Source organism: Electrona antarctica (assembly GCF_951216825.1).
Source record: "Electrona antarctica genome assembly, chromosome: 1".
NCBI classification, from domain to species: Eukaryota; Metazoa; Chordata; class Actinopteri; order Myctophiformes; family Myctophidae; genus Electrona; species Electrona antarctica.
Window position 1 is genome coordinate 42,082,045 of NC_136806.1, and position 17,277 is coordinate 42,099,321.

At 43.9% G+C, this 17,277-nt stretch overlaps 1 protein-coding gene across 1 annotated transcript; it reads right to left on the reverse strand.

Moving 5' to 3' along the window:
• Positions 1-10,998: 10,998 nt before the first annotated feature.
• npas4a (neuronal PAS domain protein 4a) lies at positions 10,999-15,741 on the reverse strand (the record flags this gene model as incomplete). The annotated part of the gene is made up of 8 exons (XM_079503791.1): positions 10,999-11,027; positions 11,150-12,906; positions 13,016-13,151; positions 13,329-13,438; positions 13,908-14,223; positions 14,729-14,831; positions 14,927-15,081; positions 15,567-15,741. 8 exons carry the CDS (start codon positions 15,739-15,741, stop codon positions 10,999-11,001), a joined length of 2,781 nt encoding a protein of 926 aa, XP_079359917.1.
• Between the last annotated feature and the right edge of the window lie 1,536 nt (positions 15,742-17,277).

The following is a 17,277-nucleotide window of genomic DNA, read 5'->3' on the forward strand; positions in this document are numbered from 1 at the left end:
TTTTATTATTTATACTTAATAATTAGTTTTTTTAATTTTTACAAATTGTTCCACATGAATCAAGGCCCATGTGTAAACAAGTTCCATGGCTTTTCGCCAAACGAGGCATGAGTTATGCCTATTCAAAGTGCCCGTGGCGTTATCGCTGCTTGCGATTGATTCACGATTTTCATGGGCAAAGTTCTCTTCAACTGGGATTTCAGATAATGATCCATAGATTGTGTGTAGAAGGTTTAAGCGTTTTTCAACCTGCTCAAAATGGCAGAAAATCTGAGGGCGGGGTTTACTGGTCAAAGTGTTCCCCATGGGTCAAGGCAGTGGCACATGTAGAAACAAGTGCCATCCATGGCTTTTGACCAAACGAGGCATGAGTCATTTTCAAACGATTGCTATAGCACCCCCCCTTTGCCCAATTGGTGTAAGACTGGTTTCAGTGCTATTTGGCATGGCCATACTGTAAATTTCATTTTCATTGGGTCATAAAACCTTCATTTTTTCACATAACATTTTTTTTGTCGATATATGGGTTGAAAGTTCACGTGTAGAAGTTTTTGTGCATTTTGATCGAAGATCCCAGGAGGATGTAGATTTGAACTTTTTTTCATACCAAGTCTCTTTACGTACGTGTGTAGATTTGTAATCCACATAACTCGAGAACCGTTTGCCCCACAGACTTCAAATTCGACACACGCGTTCCACACCCCCACAGGGAGTGCAGTGCCGGTGTCGATTCCGTCGGATAACCAGCACAAAAGTCTCTGCCCGGGCTCTGGACTCCATATTTGGGCATGCCTGACAAAGAACTCCATATATGGGCATAAAAGGGACACAGACATAACCAGAACACGAAAGTTGTTTGGCATGAGAAGACGCATATGTGTATCGAAGTTTTATTGCTGACGGTCAAAGGTTCATGAGCTATGCCTGTTCAAAGTTTGCATTTTCAATTGAGTGCTATATTGCCACCCTTTGGCCAATGGTCGTGGGTTTCGAGTCTTCACCGTTTGGCATAGCCCTCTACCATATTGCCAAGTTTCGCAAAAAACGACAGACAAATACAATAAGGGACCAAAGTCCCTTCGGGCTTGGTCCCTTAATACAATAAATAGATTAAAAAGTCCAATGAGTGTTCAATGACATGAACGTTCTGTGCTAACAACAAATACATTATACAACAAGTAAATAATAGATATAATAGTTGATTGCAATGAAAGTGCCAAATATTATATGAAATAAACATGTGATGTGATACGATAAATCCAAACCAAATATTTAACTTGCATAAAAGATTGGAATGACCCCGCTAGCCAGGCAAAGTAGCTGCTTTGTTTGGAGGACTTTGAGAAATACCTCAAAGACGCATCTCTTGTCTATAACGATGAACCATCGCATTCCCTTCGAACAAGCCTGTCTGTTAAACATCCAATATATTTTATCTTTATTATACTCATTTGTTTGAGGATACCAGCTGCTGGTCAAGTCAGTGGATGGGGCGGAAGAGATGTGAACATAGCAAAATGTCTGGATGAGCTATGTTCAAGTCTGGGAATAATTTTAGGCCTCCCAGGAAGGCAAATTACATCATTGCGACATTGTGATGAAGTTTTTCAGTGACGTTCAGGATTAGGCCAGCCCGCTGGCTCTATTCCATGTCATGCCCAACAACACCCCTTATAGTTGCTCTAAAATCACAGTAAACCACAGCCTCTTGGGACTTGTTGCTTTACGATAACATGCTGGCAAGTTAGATTCTTGCTTGTGGAACATTGTCAGTTGTGGTAGAACTGGATTTAAATTCTTTCTTTTGGCTCACCCTGGAGTGTTGCTTGATATTCTTTGGGAAATCTGTCAATTTTCCATTAAAAATGTTTGTGCAATAAAATTAAATGCAGCCTCTATATCTTCTTTTTCAGTATCTATCGGTATCTATCTTCTTTTTCCACATTCTCTTCTGATTTTGTTTGTGACAGACACAATTATTGATCACATAGATCACTAATAATCAACTAGAACTACACTCTGTCGAGTGCCTGCAGAGCGTGCAAGTACTGTCGACTGCTACGAACACTCAGATCTCAGCCTCTCTGTAAAACATTGAAATTATATGTACCAATGCCAGGGTATAACTGGCTCTCGATGGTGACGTAATAAAGGTAGGTTTCAGATTACATACATGTATACATAGAGGCATTACCTTTAATCCACCCGAAACTGAAACATAAAGGTACATATCTTCATATAAACCGTACAACTTACATATATACATGTATGTAGGCTACTGTACATGTAAGTTGTATATATGTATATGTAATTTGTAAGTTGAGTAGTATACTGTGGTTACTTTGGTTGTTTTATGCGTATGCCGTAGCTGCATGATTTGCTTTACAGAGCAATGGAGAAAACTGATGGTGACGTAATAAAGGTAGGTTTCAGATTACATACATGTATACATAGAGGCATTACCTTTAATGCATGATTTGCTTTACAGAGCAATGGAGAAAACTCCAATTTGAGAGTGACGTAATGTAATTTGAGAGTGACATAATGAAGATATGTACCAATGCCAGGGTATAACTGGCTTTGGATGGTGACGTAATAAAGATATGTTTCAGTGTCGGGTGGATTAAAGGTAATGCCTCTGTGTATACATGTATGTAATCTGTTCCGATGTTTATGCCAGCTCTCTGAGTACCTGGTTATGTCGCCAAGTGTAGCGGCCTTGGGCAAGAATCGTAGGGCACCCTGATAGAATGTGCCTTAGGGTTGCAGGTGCTTGGAACAGGCGGGATCTTCTCCGAACCACAGCTGCAAGTTTTGAGGTGAGGGTAGCAAGTCATACGTGGCTCTGATGACAAAACTCAGCCGGGCTCCCTCCATCTCCCAAATGTCACGCCAGCTGAGTTTTCTCTTCTGTAGACTCTCCCAGTTAGTCCATCTGCCCTGCTTAGCCAGGTCTGATTTTTGATTTGATTTATTTGATATATTCAAAATACAGTTCAAAAAGAGCAGTACAGCATTTTCAGAATTGCACAAAAAGTCAAAGACTTAATTCCATTATGGTCCAAATAAATAAATACAGCATATGATATAGGAAAAACATGCGTTGACTAAAATCACAATAATGGACATTACAACAACATCATAGATCACTAAACAAAACAATAAATAAATACATAATAAATAGATAAATACAGCACTATTCTAGTTTGCCCATCAGCCAGTTTTTCAACATATTTTTAAAAATATTCAAGGACTGGGCCATTTTAATTTCCCTTGGGATTTTGTTCCAGTCATCCACCCCCGTATATTTAAAAGCGCTTCTGCCTACCTTATGTTTTAGGTTTGGTAGTTTAAGATCAGCTACACTCGCCCTTGTATTCAAGCTCGTTGACATACGGGAAGTAACCTTTAAAATATGTTATAGACCATAATGAGTCTCAGTTGTTGTATTCTGCCTTCGACTGGAAGCCAATTTAATTCCCTAAAGTGGTTAGCACCAATGTGGGTTCTTGGGGAGAGATACAGAACTACCCGCATTAGTTTATTTTGTGATGTCTGTAGTTTATCTTTGGTATTTTTAGATATACTGCTGTACCAGGTTAGGCATGTGTAATCAAAGTGACATTGGACTAATGCTGAGGCCAGTGTCCTCATAGTGGTTCTGTCTAGGAATTTGGCGATCCTGGCTAGGAACTTAGTCCTTGCATGGATCTTGCCAATAACTGAGTGAGCCATCGATTCACTGGTCATGATCTGGTCTAGTGTGCAACCTAGATATGTAACAGATGTCATGACTTTGCTTTGGTGCATTTTAATTCCTCCACGAGACCTGCAATGGTTAATTTCAATTTGCCGTTCCATCGGACTGCACGTGCGATAGTGGCTCAGGGGTAGAGTGACCAGATGGCAACCGCAAGGTTCCCAGTTCAAACCCAGACTCCCCCAGAGTTAGTGTCGAAGTGTCCTTGAGCAAGACTCTGAACCGCGTGAATTCCGTTTGTGTCCGAGCATAGGCATGGTAACGCCCCGCCTGCCTGTCATTGGCCTACCGACACTGTCCTCCGAGGTGGATATGCTGGATGCCTGGATAGTCTGATGGTGGCTGGTGGGATAATATGTTTATTATGGCGTTTGCTTTGATGGAATAATTGATTGAACATGCACGCCATAATATGATTTGATTTGGGTGTGTTCTAAAATAAAGTGTTTGTGTTGTGTAATTTGTTTGTATGTGTAAACTTGAAACATTATTGTATTATAAAAAGGTCTATTTTCCCTTCATCTTTACCCTAATTTCTCCCGATGTGCAGATTGGTGCCTTGCATGGTTTCCTCCGGCATCGGTGTATGAATGTGTGTGTGAATGGGTGAATGTAATGCACAATCTCTGTAAAGCGCATTGGATAAAAGGTGCTATATAAATCAGGGCTTGACATTAAGGATTGTCCAGTTGTCCAGAACAAGTAATACATCTTTCCGGACAAGTGCATTACAATTTCATGTGACTCTTTGTTTCATGATTTTCTTTGGCACTCCTAGCAGCCAACAATATTGTCTGGCATTTTTGTCTGGCTTTCCTAATAATCACCTTTCCAATATTGTTAATAGCCCTAGAATGTCTGTGATCTTACATACCCGGTACATTTCATGTATTCCAAATACACAGCCATAGATTGATCCTTTTTAAACTTGTAGCACTGCGTGTGTAAGTAAGCCTTGTACTCACCCAGTAATCAATTCCTAAGACGTGGAGTCAGATATTGTCCTCTAGTTTCATATCCATTTGAAAGTTCTGACAGAAAACTTTTGCCACTTTTCCAGGAGGAAAAGCTGGGCTGAAAATGTGAAAACGTCCTTTGGGAACAGTTGATGTTTGGCAAGCACAAACGTATGGGGCACACAATTGAAAGGTGTGTTGCGTTTGTTGTGGGGTAAGTGATCACACAACCTATATTGTGTGTCCTATACATTTGTGCTTCCTAAAGGAATAGCAGAGGCCCTACAGGCAGAATTTTTATGGAATCGTGCACTTTGCGATAAATGTATGAAATTTGGCACACAGTTAGAGCATGCCACAAGGAAGATTTTTTGCTATAGGGCCATCGCAGATTTGTCCCGTGGTGACCATGGTCATTATTTTACAAATGCAGGTTCTAGACCACCTGGATCTTGATTCTGGTGACTAATTCCACATTTTCAAGGATGGGAATACAGTGGTACTGTTTAGGTTTGTCCTGTGACCATGGCAGCCATTTTTCAAAATGGCCGCCGCCCACTATTATTTTACAATAACTCCAGTTCAACCATTTGGTGGCCATTTTCCAATGGGACAGATCTGCGATGGCCATATAGCCAAAAATGTTCCTTATTGCATGCTCTAACTGTGTGCCAAATTTCATACATTTATCGTAAAGTGCACAACTCCAGTACAGACGCAGTGCTACAAGTTTAAATCCCCTTGTTACCTCCTGACCTAGCTGACACATTCCCCAACGCTTAGTCTTGCTGTATTCAGGACTTACATTTTGGGCAGGCAAGAAGTGTCGTGCCCCCCTACTCCCCGCAGATGGTGTATACTCCCACAGCTGCTCTATACATCTCCTTACAACAGTGTTTTACTGGATTTTGCCGTTTGTGTTAAATAACACCATAAAACCGCCATTACCCTTTTCATGTCACGCACCCCTAGCGTTCGCGCACCACAAGGGGTGCACGCACCAGAGTTTAGGAACACCTGATTAATACTTTAGTTGACCGGAGTACCCCAGGGGTCTACACTAGGCCCCCTCCTTTTTACCCTCTAGCAAATACTGTATCTTTGCCGAGTTCACAATGTGTCTCAACTTTGTGAGCTTGTAGATCTGCAGTTTTTGCCAAATGTTTTCCCCAGCATAGGTAAACCAGGGTTCATGTAGTTAAGTGGGAGGCCAACATATATGCCTCCCACTTACTGTGTATTCATGAAAACCCACCTGACACGTCTGTCTTTAAGACAAATACTGTGTGGTATGGTAATGTGACATCATGATGAGAGGATATTGTTAAAGAGGACTGTGTGCACCCTAGTCCAAAATCATAGGCTGCGAACTTCCCTCTGTTGCTTCCCTACATATACCACTAAAATAGAAGTTATAATACCAACCTTTCACGCCCTGCAAACTGCTTCTTCAAATTGCTCCCTGTGGGCATAAGGTTGCAGAGCATCCAATGCAGAATTACACAACAGTGGCCCCTGTGTGTTCACACATGACTTCACTGGGAGTGTAGTTAGATTAACTGTAGGTGATCTTAACTGGAAGATGCACTTTATGTGTGATTAAAACAGCATGATTAAATGTCTAACGATAGTTGCCTTTATTACGTATTTATTTAATTTCTATTTAAGTGTATTGATTTATATGGTAGGAGGAAAGTAGAGAGAGAGGACAGGGCATAGAGGAGGGATATTTCAGATCTTCCTGTCTCTAAGCTAACTGTTAAATGTTACTCTTATTAAGTGGTGCTATTGGTCTGGGCCATGGCTCAGTGGTCCAGGCACCTTGGCTGGTAATCCAGTCTGGCAGTGTGCCATGGGTTCGACTCCCGATCCTGACGGCCTTTACTACATGTCTTCCCCCCATCTCTCTCCCCATTTCCTGTCAGCCTACTGTCTGTCCCTCCATAAAAAAAATAAAGGCGAAAGCCACAAAAAAAAACGTGGTGCTATTGGGAGAAACGGTTTAACCCTGTGCCTATAGGCCTCCTAAATCTAAGAAGGGTTTTATTCAAGAATTCACACACAGACTTCGTGGCTAGCGTTTTCCTTTGCCCTGTTTCGCTCTGGTTCTTATCAGTTCGTTCATGTATCTGATTGTTCGGGGAAAGACACTTTTTTGCAGTCTGTTTCCAGTGGCTTTGAGACTGTAAAGTCATACTATTTATTGTATGCTGGCTACTTCTTCCTTTCCATTATATTAATGAGCCCTGCACCTAATCTGGATTGTTGCGGGCCTTTGCAGATATTCCTCTCAATCAAAAGTTTTTTATTAACATACTTTGTTAACTTCTTCCAGCTAAATTAAACCCTTTCCTCTCATTTAATGATCTGGAGATAGTTTTGCATGCCTTAATTTCTTCCTGTATTGATTATTACAATTCTCCTAGTCAATCAGCCATATCTCTGACTCTGCTGCAGTTAGTGCAAAATGTGGGTATAGGCTTCTGACTGGCACTAGAAAGAGCGACCATATTTTCTAAATATGGGCACTTTGCACTGGCTATATAATGTACTGATTTAAGGACCACACTGACAGTCTGTCATGTTTAACCTGTTGTCTCGTGGTATGTTTGACAATACTGCCAGCAATTTTACAAAGCTTGCTTTAGTTTGTATGATTTCCAAGGAAGCCTTTGGAATCCATTAATTCAGTATGGCATGGCATGAAAAACAACTGGCAGAGTCCCTGTCTGCATAAGATTTGTGTTGTTTTAATGTTTGTCATGTGTTGTGTTTTGTGCATTGTTATTTTATTATTTGGACATACATGTTATGCATCGTATTTTACCGTAATGTGGACATTCTTTACTGATTTGACTTTATTAAAGGTAGGGTAAGTGATTTTAGTTGGTTAAAATAAGTGTTAAAAAGCTCTATATTGTGATAGTACTCATTGATATAGAGTGTTTATTCAGTAACAGGAGTCTCCATGTCTCTCCAGCTATTTATTAAACAGAAAATGCAGGTCGGGATACCAATTTTGTCCAATCAGGATAGAGAACTACAGATTAAACAAGTAGAATTGTAAGTGATGAGACAAATAAATGAGCAGACAACATTGGAACTGGAACACTATAAAACACAAGTTTATAAATGGTTACTTTCTCCTGATTGGCTGAAATGTTGTCACCTACCTGAAAATGTATATTCTGTTTATTAAAGAGCTAGAGGGACAGGGAGACCTTTGTCACTGAACAACCACTCTATAGCAATGATTCACAATATAGTGATTTAACCTTTTAACAAAAAACTTTTTGTTTTAACCAAAAAATATCACCTACCTACCTTTAAACACTGAACAGCATGTTGTCAAATTTGCCAAACTGTAGACTTAACATATTGGTAATATGCAGTATATTGTGCTTAGTTCTGCCCTCTATTTATAAAGTTTCAGCCTTCAAATGTTTTTTTGTTTTTGTGAACCAGTCACATTCTGGTGCAGTTCTTCTGTAGTCCACAAGATAGCAGCATTGGGCTGTTTTTGTCTTTGCTCAGATCCACTGCAGTATGCAGGTTTTGGAACAAAATGTTCACATGTTGGGGGGAAAAAACTGCTTGTTGTACATCTTTGTTTCTTTTACATATGATGAATTTGATGTTTGGACAAGACATCTAGACATGAGCTCACAACACGTTGCACCGCAACACTTTGTGAGCTTGTAGATAGGCTATTTTCAGCTCGAGAGACACCGTTTTATAATAGAGCATAAATTGGGCTAAATGTATTAAAACCGACCTAAAGGTGTTTTTCACTTAAATGGTGTATGCCACCAGTGTCTGTTTTCCTGTGTGATTTCTGATCATCTTTCTATCCTGTAATGACAAGGGATCAATTTGCCCCACATCCCTATTTTACTGTACCTCCAATTTTAGCCCCTTCTCTCCCTCCCTCCCTCCCTCCGCTGAGCTCTCTTTCTCAATGGGAGGCTGAGAATAGAAGGCACTTGAATCAGAGCTGTGGTACGGGGATGCCTATATATGGAGTCTACAGCATCACAGGTACAGCCTGGCTCTGTGGGATGCTGTGATTTGTAAAAGGGGGTGTGGCGGTGGGAGTGGGTAGGGTTTACGCGTGTGCGTGCGTATGGGTGAGCACATCATCCAAAGTAGGATGGCAGCGAGCCTTTTTTTTTCCTATATTATTTTTTGTGTGCGCATGCTCCAGATATACTCGCTGCCGAGTGCTTGTGCGTCAGTGTGACTCAGATTGCGTCTCGTTCTGTCTCGTCATGCGTGTGCGTCAGTGCTGTTGCTGAGCGGACCTCACTCCAGGGGAAGAAATAGAGGAGAGAGTGTGAGAGAGGGAGGGAAGGAGAGATGCAGGGAGGATGATGGTGAGATGAGGAGGAGGAGGATAATTGGGGGTGCTTACTGTGACGACACAGACCACATGAGCCTCTTTAAGAGCACTTTAATACAAATGCATTTGTTTGACAATCAAACACACTCATAAGCAACACAATTGATCGAACACTGATCCACAATGTCCAGTCTTCAATAAAGATATATATATATTATATTCCATCTTGGGCCAATAAAAATTCTCTGTCTTTTATACAGACCAATAGCTATGCTATAGTTCATACAAATGTACAAATGTGTACAATCTTTCTCAAAAGAACATACTGTATGCCGTATCCACAGAAATAATGCATATGCATTTAACATCTGCTTTGTTTTCCAAACATTACACATACAATATAACAATTTTACACATATTAATTTAGCCTTTAATAGCTAGAACGTAGGAATCAATCCTTTACTTGACCGTAGACAACTCTACGTGAGCATGTGGACACATGGGAATAGTACCATTCTCAACCCGTGTCGCTTGGTAACTAAATAGAAATAGCACCCCATCCCCGTTTTTCATTTTTTAAAACAAAACCTTCATCATATAGTCTCTAACCCCTCTCAAAAAAGAAGAATCACTCATTCAGAGTCAGTTGTGCCAAACTACACCGCAAGCCCCAGTGGAGCTCACGATGTATATTGTCCATTTGTAATGGACAAGGATAAAAAGTCCTTTTTTGCAGGTCATGGCCGTGTCAAAGCACACAGGAGCCGCTATAAGCTGCCAGCATTGCAAATATTGATGCTGCAAGAATATCCAGCCAACTGCCCTCAAGCCAAGGCTGACCTGCAGAGCCCACATTCAGAGTCTATAATGTACAGTACGATGTAGCAGTGAGTTGGCACCATGGTCAGAGTCCCAGCATTCTTCCAGACGATCTCTACAAAGAGGATTCCATCGGGCAAAGCCATGGACACCTTTGACATTCTTGAGACCTTCCGGTGCCAGAAGTTCTTCATGTGGTTTCTTTTGTAAGGATGTTTTTGTATGCAGTGAGTCCACATCACATTGATACACATAGGTTTCAGATAGAGAGATACTTATGGAATGTCACAGGTTCTGCAGCCGCAAGCTCAAAGCTCAAAGCGTCTCTGGTTTTTAAGCATAGCTGGGATCATTAGGGAGTTCAGTGTGGCTTGTATGGCGGAGCTGGCTCCGATAACCGGATAGAATCATTTCTTATATAGAAATATGCTTCTGATTAATGATGCCATTAAGACCACTGATAGCTGTCATCGCAAGTGTTTAGAGAGATTGTAAACATAGTTTTCCAGCGCATTTGAGTTTGAGTTTGCGTTGCTGCAAGACATCAGGCAGAAGTGCTATAAATAGCACTGTTTTCTTTTTTGATCACAACAGGTTTTTTTTTTCACTACGAGTGAATACAAATGCGCGCCTGGAGAATAAACAGTGCGTACAAGTTCAGAGATACTGCTCTGTTTGGTCATAATGTGAAGCTCATATAACAGAAATGCTGTGGAGACACCACATGGACTCAAAACCAGTTAAGATTTAAACTTTGTGAAAGACCCTTTTGACAAGTGTTGCACGAGGGTTAAAAATAACAGTTTTTCAATTGAAAAGTGTTGAGCAAGTGCTTCTTGACAAAGGGTCATTTGACAAAGCATTAATTTGCTTTTAAAGGGTCCATGTGGATGCACCATTGTTAATGTTGCACCAGTCTTGCAGTAGAAGTAGTACACAGATTAATGAATGAACAAAAATAGAATTCCAATCTTTGTTCTCAGTAGACATGTAGGAGTTTAAGTCCTTAAGTTGTATATACATTATGTATATTTATACACTTAATCATTTTTTACTTTTCAGTAAAAGGGCTCCACAAAATATGACAATATGCCATACTTAATGAAGTAAGTCACAGACTTATTTTAGAACGGAGGAACACTTCCACTCCCATCTGAAAAACAAGGAAGGAAAGGGAGAAAGAGAGGTTAGAATTTTATGTTCAGACTTCCAGCACTTGGCTTTATATCCAGAAACGGTATATATGCACAGACGAAAAACTGATCACTCTCTCACCTTTGTGGAAGTACTGCGGCGATGAATGACGCTGGAGTTGATACAACTCAGGTTGTTGCCCTAAACCAGGGGCGATCGAGGCACCTGCCCCAAACATGGGTTCCAGAGCGGCCAGTTCCTCCAGGAGGGACTGGGTGCAAGTCACTGTGGACGTGGGTGAGGCTCCAGATGTGGAGGTGGCAGGGGCAGGCGAGGCCATGAGGATGAGGGGAGGGGAAGCCGGGACAGAGGAGCAGGAGGACATGGGAGATGATGCCACCTCAACCTCCATAGCTTCCTCTGCTTCACCCTCCCCTTCTGCCTCTGTGGCCTCGGTTGTCCTGCTCCCTGCCATGGAGCTATGTTGCGTTGATTGAACGCTACAGATGTGGCCCACTCCCTCAAAGTGGGAGGGTTGGTGCCAGCTGACAGGGGTCTGGGGAGAGGCTGGGCTGGAGGGGGAAGGGGAAGGGGAAGGGGAAGGAGATGGGGAGGAGAGGAGCGGAGACTGGGGATTTGCAGAAAAGTCCTGGAAGAGATTCTCCAAGACGCTCTCTTCAAACAGAGAGTCATCATCATCAAGGAACATGGGAGTGTCCAATCCCCTCCACACTTTGACAGGATAAAACTCCCCAAGCATGTGGACTGAATCAACATCATTCCCATCCAGGGAGAGGGATGGAGAGCAAGGGGAGGGGCACATGGAGGGAGGAGAGAGTTTGGATAAGAGAGGGTCCAAGTAGAATCCCTCTGCCAGAGTGCTGATATGCTTAGCTAACAGGGAGATCTCTGCCCTTTCCTTCTCCCTCTCTCTCTCCAGAGAGAAGAAGGAGAGGCAGGGCTGTTTGCCAGGGGAAGCCTCAGGAGTCAGGAGGCCCTCGGGCGGGCATTGGAGAGGTCGCAGTGGGACGTCAACGTACAGTGGGACTCGTACTTCGGGCAGGGTCATCACTGTGCAGTCACCGTCCCCAGGGCTGTCGGGGGTCGGGGGCAGTTTCTCGTAGAGACCGCCAGTGCCGGGCTCAATGGAGAACAGCATGTCGGTGGTTAGGGTAGGGAGTGCCAGGGGCAAAGTGGTGGAGAGGGTGGTTGGTGGAGCAGGGCTGGAGGTGGTTGGTGGTGGGCCAGAGGGAGCGATGGAGGTGGTGTCGGTGGAAGTTGTGGATGAGGGTGGGGGTGTGGTGGTGCCCGTGGGGTCAAAACTAAAGAGGGGTTCGCCAAACAGAAATCCGGACCCGCCAAATTGTGGAGTGTACGGGGGCGTGCACGCAAACTCTTTGGTCTGCAGAGCCTGCGAGGCGGACACGGGGGGTAAGGGCAGGGGGAGAGCAGGCAGTGGAGGATCAAGTTGGAAGGCGGGTGGCAGCAGAATGTTCTGTGTTAGGAAGTCCAAGTCTGCCACTGTTGTGACAGTAACTGGGGTCGGAGAGGAAGCGACAGAGCGGCTTTGTTCAGGACCAGACGACTGCACCTGCTGAAAGAAGGTCTCCTCCTCCAGAGAAGAGATGCTGGAACGAGGGTCACATTCCAGCTGCATGGCCTCCACAGACGCTCCTCCTGGTTCCTCAGAAGAACCCACACTGCAGCCGGCAGAAGTGCTGAAGTCAAATGACTGGGCAGACAGGCCACTGCTGCCTGGGGTGAAGACCTGATCTGGGCTGGACAGGGGGGACTGGAGACCAAGGCCTTCCTGCTGAGAGGTACCAGTAGCCAGAACCAGCGTCAGCTGGGTCTGCTCTGAGCTAAGTTGCTGACGCACTGCCCAGGCCTCCGAATCACTAAGGAGTAAATGAACAAAAGAATTATGGTTAGACTTCTCTATTCACTGTTCATCATTTCATACATCTGAGCTGGGCATCAGTGGGCGTGGTTAAGGCAATATAATACCTGATCATGTAGTTGTTGCTGCTGATGGGGACATCTCCAGTCTCCAGTTGTAGCACCATGTAGAGCCAAACCCAGGACTGGTCCTCGGCCTGCAGTCGCACCACCATCTCTGCTCTGCCATCGCCTCCCTCTCTCACTGTGAGGAGAGCAACATGACAACACCAGTTGGAATCGGCCTGCGAGTCCTACTACTAGTCATCACCATGTGATTATGTCAGTGGGTGCAGCAGTGCGTGTGTAATTGTGTGGGTGTGTGGCATCGTAACATGCGTTGTACTGGTATAGGTTGCATAGAAAAGGAGTCTTGGCTTACAGAGGCTACGATGTTGAGCGGAGGCATGTGACAGGTCCTGTGGGTGGAGCAGGCTGTACCACGAGCGGGAGCGAAGAGCTGCCACATCAAAGCCCAGATAGGCACTCACGCTGCAGGGGAGAGTGGGCGAAGACATGTTAGGATAATGTGGTTCTTTACTCTTTTAGTTGTCACTTTATGAAAAGTATCATGTGTATGGAAAAAAATCACACCCGTGTAAAGTGAGGGGCGCTCTTATCATCGTACATCAGCATTTGCTCATACACATGATGTAAATTCTCCATTCATTGTAAAAGGCATTTCATGTTTGTATTAACATAGAAATAGTCTGATTTGCTCAGACACATATGTAAATTCTCTATTCATTGTCAATGGCATTTAATGTTTGTGTTAGGACAAAAATCTACACTATGAATAGCGCCCCTCACAAAAGTGAACCACAGGTGTGTGTGTGTGTGTGTGTGTGTGTGTGTGTGTGTGTGTGTGTGTGTGTGTGTGTGTGTGTGTGTGTGTGTGTGTGTGTGTGTGTGTGTGTGTGTGTGTGTGTGTGTGTGTGTGTGTGTGTGTGTGTAAACTCACTTGTCCTGTGCGTTCTGAAGCCTCATGTCTCTGCCATGCTGCGAGTGGAAACAAGCCAGGAAGAAGTTCCTCTCAGCAGAGGGAGAGGAGGTGGGGATGGACTCCTTCTCTTCTCCTCCTGCCAGGGAGGCGCGGGAGGAGGCACTGGTCTCCAGAGGAGTACAGAAACACACCCAAACCGGGTTGGAGGTCCAGTAGGAGCCAGCGGTGGAGGCGGGGGGAGAGATGCAGCGGGCGCGGATCAGAACCAGCTTGTCGCCAGCACTCTGCCGACGCACAGACTTTGACGTATTGAAGCGACAGCGAAACAGCCGGTCTGCACAGAGAAGGGTGGGGAGTTGGTTGGTGAACATAGAGTGCCACACTGCACTTTGTTTGACTGAATGCAGCTTTGTTTAGGGCAGTGGTTTTCAACCCTTTTCATATCAAGGCCCATTATTTATTCAGTGTTTGAGCCACGGACCACCATTTGATGAGATTTAGGCTCTCGGACCCAAAACTAAAGAATTTCTTTTTTGTCGTTTGATAAGATTTGGTCCACAATTCCATGCTGTATTGATGTTGGTACCATTCATATTAATTAATAATTCTTCTACATTCTCTAATTGTGTGTAGACTTATTGTAAATGAAGTATTGTTTAACAATAATGTAACTCTTGAGAGTGTAAAATGAAACAAAATGGACCCTATAAGATCTATAAGGGTCAATTTGGTTACCAACTCTCCATTTATCTGGGGACCACGTGGAACCCCCTCATGGACCACTGGTTGAAAAGCACTGGTTTAGGGCATTGAGGGTGCTGTTTATTTTCAGTTCTTACCTGTCTCAGGTGATGTAGTGCTTGAAAGGTTGCTCCTCATGGTGAAGTGTTCTGAGCCATCGATGATGTCATACACACTGTCCCCCTGGGCGACCAGATCAACCTATAGAAAGAAACATGTTTTTTAGGAAATGCCCCAAAATATAGGAATGCAACTGAGAGAGTTTATTGATTTGTGATGGTGGCACATTGACTGACCATGGAGTGGCCAAGATGGTCGGAGACACTGTCTGACAAGTAGAGAAGCTTCCCTTCCCCCGTCAGCAGCATTAGGAACCCAGGCAGTGCCTGCATCAACTCTGATAGCTCATGGAATGAGAAAAGGCTGGTGGTATCCTGGGCACTCCCCTCTTCTAAAGTCAATAGGAAAGAGCAAAAATAATTAGAGGCTGACACTTTTTTTTTAAATAAATAAATAATATATAAAATACAAAATCATCTAGCACGCCATAAACGCGACATTCCTGCCCCCATTCTTCCCCGCAATACAGCCAACTGCGTCCATCGTGGATTCAGCACCGCGGACAGCGACACTTGAAACAGCACCGTAGGTCGCTGTCCACGGTGCTGATAGTCGCGTTTCAGCACCATGGACAGCATCATATTGTACTATTTCCAGACTTATTTATCATTTGTAATAATCGACCGTATACTGAATGTGTTTTTCAGCGATGGCATTCAACCATAAGAAGTTGCATGCACTGACACTTGTTGATTCCACCCACGAGCCAGCTAAACTAACTGGGGGGAAAAATGGCTGCCTAGTATGAAGGAATTTTAATTCTAGCACAGTTGCACAAATGAATCAACAGGTAGCCTTCAAGGATGTCCCTCTTACCTTGGGAGAAGAAGACTGATTTCCTGGTATAGATGGAGGCGAGGGACATGATGTGCAGGTAGGAAAGCCGTGCTTTATCTGCGTCAGAGATGGGCAGTAGGTCCTTCAGATTCCGGATCTCAGCGTTGATTTGGTCCCTCCGAGCCTTTGAGGCTCCTTTAGTTGAGCGATACATTGCAGCGTGCTACCAAATAATTCCTCTAAATGTAACGTAACAGAACTCTATAGCAGAGCTTTAGTTGAAGTCTTGTGGGATCTCCTTTCCAAGATGAGAGTATTGAGCCTCAGACGATGTGCTGCTATTGGACTTTCATCTCTCTCTCTCTCTCTCTCTCTTTTTTTCCAGAGCAAGGTCTTAAAAACCCTCTCCTTGTGTGTCTCTTTCTGTCTTTAATTCTTTCTGCCTCTGCAGCTCCGTCCAGCTGCAGGTTGCTCGCTGGATGAGTGCACGGTCCCCCCTCTGTCAGATATAGGCTAAGTAAGTCAAATCTGCGGCTGTGTGGAGCCGTCTCTTCTAGCCCAACTCGGGCAACTCGTAATACCGTATCTGGTTGTTGTGAGGGTACTCTGCTCGTGGTTCACTTATATAGGCTGGGACTCCGCCTGGAGTAGGGGGGCCCCCGACGCACCAACACCGACGTAAAAGGGAGAGGGGGGGGCAGAGAAGAGGGGGTGAGGGTGATGTATCTCATATCAGTGTTAGAGCAGTGCTGCAACTCTCTCCTCCAATCTCCTCCCTCCTCATGATGTGCGCCCCTCTCCTTTCGGTGACTCTCTCCGACGTCAGACCCCCTCCTCCCTCTCCACTCCGGTGATGACGTTGGCCATGAAGCAGGGAGCTCCGGCGACGCAAAAAGCCCGATTTGGACAAAACCGAGTAAGTGGGTGGAGTCCAACCGAGCATGGGCGGAGTTAACCGTTAAAACGTAAACGGAGTCACCACCGGGCTCCGGTGGTGGGGGAGGGGAGGGGGTGGTTCGGGAGTGTTGAGATGCATACAAAACTGGTGCTCCGCTGTGTGTATGTGTGTGTGCGTGTGTGTGTGTGTGTGTGTGTGTGTGTATGACTGGGCCTGGCTGGCACAGCCCGTCCACCTCGGCCTGTATAAACTACCAGTCAATAAATCAGTAAGTCAATAAACGTACTAGCATATGGGTTCTTGTTCTTATGAATTAACACCTTTGACGTGACCATTGTTTATTGTAAACAATGACTCAGATGATACGCACGCGTCCACCTCTGCATTGTGAAATAGAAATGGTCTGACATTTCGTTTTCTTTATCATGCTCCCTTTTCTGTCTTTTTGTAATGAATGACAGATGCCGCTATAGTGCGACTGAGCCAATGAACGCACAATGGATCCGTAAACCTAGCATATACATAAATATCCCGCAATTGTATGCGAATGTGATGTTACCAATTCAAACTAATTGGTATAGTTTCCAGTTCGTCTTGCAGATTGCCATGTCAATATATAGCCTATAAAATAGGCTACCTGTAATTAAGTCATCGATCTTTGTCGGTGTTAGGCTAAATTGTTCAGCTTGCTGTGAGGAGACTAGCCTAATTTAACATGTTATATAGCTTTTTATTTATTTTTATTTATTTCTAAATAGCGTTAAGGCTTAGGCTGAGGAAAAATACACTCGCAAATATATAATCAAATAGCCAGTTGTAGCTATCACGGTACTGCGGATTGGGATTGGGACT